The sequence below is a fragment of the Cornus florida genome, unplaced genomic scaffold, assembly GCF_030987335.1.
Source record: "Cornus florida cultivar Cherokee Brave unplaced genomic scaffold, ASM3098733v1 CherokeeBrave_3.0.0_Hap2_Chr01, whole genome shotgun sequence".
Lineage (NCBI taxonomy): Eukaryota > Viridiplantae > Streptophyta > Magnoliopsida > Cornales > Cornaceae > Cornus > Cornus florida.
In genome coordinates this window covers 62,927,847-62,933,789 of record NW_026775571.1, presented here as the reverse complement: position 1 = coordinate 62,933,789, position 5,943 = coordinate 62,927,847, and the positions used below count along the sequence as shown (strand labels likewise).

At 33.3% G+C, this 5,943-nt stretch overlaps 1 protein-coding gene across 1 annotated transcript; it reads right to left on the bottom strand.

The window, feature by feature from the left end:
* Positions 1–1,617: 1,617 nt before the first annotated feature.
* On the bottom strand, positions 1,618–3,367 carry LOC132273454 (pectinesterase 1-like). Its single transcript, XM_059774415.1, has 4 exons — positions 2,846–3,367; positions 2,516–2,719; positions 2,027–2,253; positions 1,618–1,777 (listed from the first exon to the last, which is right to left on the bottom strand). Exons 1-4 carry the CDS (start codon positions 3,365–3,367, stop codon positions 1,618–1,620), a joined length of 1,113 nt encoding a protein of 370 aa, XP_059630398.1.
* Positions 3,368–5,943: the final 2,576 nt, after the last annotated feature.

Here is a 5,943-nt window from a genome sequence, read left to right as displayed (position 1 = left end):
ACAACACATTAGGATATCGTTTCCCACTTAGGACACAAATACCTACATGGTATATTTTCTAGAGTTCCAATATAGAAAATCCAAGTTCAAATTGGATTCTGTCAAGTGGGAACCGGTACCTGAATTTGGGAACCGGTTCCAGGAACTAAGATTCGAAGAACTTCATTCTGTCCCTAGGGAACCGGTACCAAGATTGAGAACTAGTTCCAGGAGTCCTGATTACAAAAGATTTTCACTAATCTTATTCTGTTTAATTTCTTTTTTATCCAACTTTCCTTCCAAGTCCAATGCACAAAACTACCTTTATTTTCATAAGGAATAGGACTTTGCAAACCTCTATATAAACCATGTCATTCACATAGGTTTATTAACGGCTTTTGTTCTACAGATTCATTATTCTTAAAAACCTTAGAAAGATTATTTTTGTAGAAAATCAGAGTTTTCGTTGTTGTTTTTTGTACTCTTTTATTTGTAAGTACCATTGTTGTCTTGGGGGGCCAGCCCCAACACCTTTTAAAGTATTAAGTTGTTGTCAAGACTACTATCTTGAGTTTGTGTTGGATTGTTTTTGTTTTGTTGGTTGGGTTGTTTTTGTTTTGTTGTCTTGGGACTCTTTTATTTGTAAGTACCATATAGGGACGGATTTATGTACAAGTCAGTGGGGGCGATTGCCCCCCACTAAATTTTTTTATTTTTTTGATATATATACTTATAAAATTACACAACAGCCCCAACTAAAATTATTAAAAAATTACATTATCGCCCCATCTCACACAATTTATTGGCTACGTCCCTGTATATATATATATATATATATATATTTTTCTGATGAACTCCATTTTATACAAGTTTAATGATGTCATTTCAAGTAAGACTTCACTTAACTTTTCACCAATGGGAGATGTGCAAGAATGCTAGTCTAAGCATTGGTTCGCGTTTGAAGATTTGAGAACTAAAACAAGTGTAACAAGCTTGAAAAATGTGGTTGATAATGAAGCTTTTACATGCATGGAGATGATAATAAATAATGAATTTAACTTTTAAGACATAATTCGAGAAGAGTTCTTAGAGATTAATATAATATTCGAGAGGAGTGGAGCTGAAGTAAAAATAAAGATTCAAATATTGATTCATGGTAAGTGTTCCAATCAAGTTTGAAAAATCTGATAAACTTCAAATCAGAGCATGAAAAATCTATCTTCATTATGCACACGTTCTCTATTCGAAAAAGGATTAATACATATTACTCGAGTGCAAAAAAGAATAAAGGGAGGATGCATTGTCAATATGGTAGCAACATCAACGCCATGTGGGTGCTTAGATGGGTAATTGGAATATCAAAAGCTGTCATTTTTATATTTATATTTATTTTGTATTTTGTGCCCAGTAATATGTAGTTCATTTAAAATTGTAGTATTTTGTGTTAAAAGTAGGGAATTGTAACATCTTTAATGTGGATTTATAATTTTTGAACTTGAATTATATTTCAATAATGATGTTACAAAGCAAACATCTTGATATATTCAACTCCTCTTGGTTGTGACTTCTTATTCTATATTTTCCTTCTTCCTTCTCTTCCACCCGCGCCAATCTTTCTATTTTTGCAGTAGATTAATTTTAAGCTTTATGAGGAGGAAGAAGCCACTTGGAACCCTCTATAGAGGCAAGGCTGATATAGGGTTTAATGTCTGCATCACTTAGCTGTTTCGAGAATTTAACTCGACCACCGGGATTAGACCCTGGACCCGTGTTCTTGTATTCTAGGAAAGTAACCGTCCTGCAATTAAATCCATCATTACCTTTTCATTAGTACCAATACAAATAGCATGTAAATTATAGACAGGAACTTAGTTTTCCATTGTACAATGCTTCATGTTATACAATTATAGACATCCCATATCAATCCTCTCCACTAACAATATAGCTAGAAATAATTGGTCCCAAAATTATAAAACTGATAATTGAAAAAGAACATATGTATATTAATAATTAATGTATATATAACTAAACATGGATGATGACTCACCTTTCATCTTTGTTATTCCATCCTCCAGGCTTGATCACATCGCTCATTTCAGTGTAGGCAAAAACCACCTTGGCAAAAGGCTTCCATGCTCTGCCTAAGTCAGCGATTCTTCCTGCGCCAGTAACTCTGCAATGAACGAATAAAAAGCCAGTATCTTCCGTCGCGGTCTGTCTTCCTTGTGCCGTGATAAATGCCTGAGGGAAGGGTATCACATGTATTTGTGTGTTCTGCATCAAAACATCCATTATGTATATTGTTAATCTATTAAGAGAAAATCAATGCATGTGCATATCTTTAATTATAGGAAAAATAATTTAAATTTAGTTATCAAACTTTAAAACAAGTGTTGGTCATGGCGTTGCATTGATTTAAATAAAAATTCGTGGTCACTTTTATTAATTTATTTTCTTTTTGAAAATTCAAGTGAATTATCATTATTATTATGTATTATTAATTCTTCATTCTTAGAGATTAATCCTTGATACCAACCACATATAGAGATTTTCCATTGCCGAAGATGAAATCACCCATGCCTTCAATGTAGCAGTTCTTAAAGAAATGCCTGCCTTTGTCATCACAAAGGGTGTCTTGAAATCCAAGGAATCTGCAGTTATAGAATGAAGCCTTGTCGCCGGAGATTCTCAATGCCAAGGCTTGTGCTTGCTGTCCGGGAGCTGGCCTTGGTCCCGAATTCTAAAACATCAACACACATGCATGTACATTAATGAATAAAAAAAGAAGAAGAAGACAACAGTCCGTGTATGTGTGTGAATATATATATATATATATATATATATATATATATATATATATACCGACCTTAAAATTTATATCGATAGCACGGAAGTAATCAGACTCAATTATCACACTAGCACTCATCATAGTTCCTTTCGCTTTTCCTGTATCGCCAAAAACCAAAGTTGGCAAATTCTTTGGATCACTAGCTAACAAAGTGACAAACGGCTTCTTTTTATCAATGATGACTTTCTCATTATAGATTCCGGGCGCAATTGAGATGATCACTCGTTGAGTATTTCCATCTGGGATTCTCTTAATTGCATCCATCACCGACTTGAATTCGCCATCTTTACCCACCTTCATCAATTTGGGATTGTTCTCGGCATTCGCAAGGGCAGGGTCCAAACTGGCCCTCCGCTCCTTGTACGGTTTGACATTGGTCTGAAACCAACTCTCCACTTGAGCCCTCTCTGCCGGTATGGGTGGACTGTTGTCCGGGACGGGGACGGGGCCACGGACGGGGACGGGGCCGGGTTTGGCAGTGGCTGAGAAAATGCTAAGAAAAACTATAAGGACGACGACGAGTGTCTTTTTTGCAGCCATGTTATAAGTGTTGGCGTTATTTTTTTGTGTTCTTAATTCTTTATTTTTATGTCTGTGTGTGTATATATATATATATATGTAAGGCTTTACACCTCTGGAGAGAGAAAGAATTGAAGTATGTGATGAAGAGGATTTGTCGCATATGACAGTCCTTCAAAGTTCCATTCGTGAATTAATGCATGATCACAAGGATTATTTTGGGCCACCTCCAGTGATATTTCGTTGTAGTATTTGCACATTTCATCAAAAGTCGTCTTTTTGCATTTACTATTGATGGAATTTACCAATTGACCATGGAAAGGGATTGACACCAAACACCCAAGTTAAATATATATTCACTTCCCGTTAAATATTTGGAATTGCATATAGAAAATAGAAATATCTATTCACTTACCGGAAAAAAAAAAATAAAAAGAAGAAAAATCTTGTTGTAATAGATGTGGCTCTGTGGGGTCCTCCTAATAAAGGCTTTGTTTGAATTATACGAGTCTGTGTATGTCAAAAAGAGAATAAGCATGACTTGTGTGCGTATTGGTGTGGGTTGTGAACAGAAAAAATAAAAGTGAAAGGGTTGTGTAGGTGAAAAGACGCTTACAAATATGCATGTGTTGTGATGAGCAGGGCATTGAGAAAAGAAGTGAATTCCAGTAAAAGCAGAGCAATTTTCTGGATTTCATATCTCTCTTGTATTCTTTATATATTTTTCTCTATATTCATAACATATCTCCTTTGGTACCTCTTCTTTAAAATTATCATAATTTTTTAAAATTATCATAATTTTTTACTTTTACAAAAAGGTAAAAGAATCCTATAAATTTGAATAGAGCCAAATAACATTTTTTTTTTTTTTTTCTTTCATGATTAATAATGGCAGGCTCATTTTATACTTTTTAATTTTTGCATTGCAATGGTTAAAGAGTTAGGAGTAAGTGGGGTTTAGAGGAAAAGTGATTCGAATCTAAGAACATGGGGTGGGACACTTAGACTTGACCCATTTACCTGACAACATTTATATATATATATATAATTATACATATACAAAGTTTTATATATACACTTGTATTTATGCTGCTGCTGCTCTGCAAGTCCGCAAAGATGGTTATGAAGACTAGTACTCCAGGATTGGTTTACAATTCTTTTGCAACCATTGGTGGATGAAACTTATTATTTATTTATTATTTTTTTATTTTAAGTTGAAGGGTAAGCTCTATGGATGAAACTCTTCCATGCAAAACACTGAATTATTTTTTCTCTCATTTCCTTCTTTGTTTCTCTCACTAATCCCAGTTAACCCAATATTACTGAGTCCAAATGTCTAAAACCCACTCACCAGCCAGTAGATATTGAGTGCACAGCTATATCAAGTTATTGGTATACCCGACTAGTGACAATGCTTCATTTTATAAAAAGTTCGTATAAAATTACTAATAACGAGATAATATGTTATATTTGATTGGGTGAGCAAACTTATGATGTGCCGTTACCCAATATCTACTCCTCACTAAGACATAAAAACAATGCCTTTTATGGACGTTTTCAAATATTCAATCGTTTTTAGACTGTATAAGCCTTATATAGGCATTATTGGGCCTAACGGTGTTTCTTTTTTTTTTTTTTTTTTTCTTCAACTAGTAAGAAATTATATAGAATTTGCTGTGTTATCATTGATGAAAAATTGGTAGATGTTTACAAGGAATTGAATATTATAGATGCAAAGTGCCAAAATGTCACAAAGAGCTTTGATTTCAAACTCCAAATATTTCCTAAGCATCCATATTGTAAATGAAAGCAATTTGAGATGAAAATATTTACACTCATTTTTGGGAGTAGTAAATCAGGATTTTTTTATTAAGTCAGGAAAACAAACAAAATGAAACTAAATGAATCACAAGTCCAAGAAAGAAAGCAGAGTAAAAAGAGCAACCATCAAAACATTAAAGGAACAAAAGCTCAAGGGGACAGCAGCCATCAATTCCCTGCAACAAAGGAAACACCATGCATCATCAAGTTACGAAGCTACCAATGATTACAAATCTGGTATGTACTTTGATTGCCCTGCCATTGTAAATTCTTAATTGGATTAAAATGACATATGTTTTTAAAATATTTGAAATATTTATACTTTATACAATTGTTAAATTCAATGTATTATGTTTCGATTCATTGTAGAATTGATAGTGTCCATTTGATTACAAGATATATTTATATGTGTATGTGATGTCGATCAATACATGTACATAAATAGTAATCATAAATAATTTATAGTCGGTAATTATGAATAGACTCATTATTAACTAAGATTTGAACTGGATCCGCGTTTGCTTGAGATATATTGTGAGAGCTGTCGTATACAATTACTCTCTACAATTGTCATGACATTTGACTCTTAAGCATGAGAGAAGTATAGACTCTTTTATTAATTAGTAATTATTTTGATTTGTTCGAGGGAATCTTCGGAATCCATAGACCGACACTTTGGGTAATTATGTAATTAATAATTAGAGGGTTTTATTTTTAATATTTGCATCATTATTACTTGTATTTATTTTGTTTTGATTATGGTTGATCACAAAGTA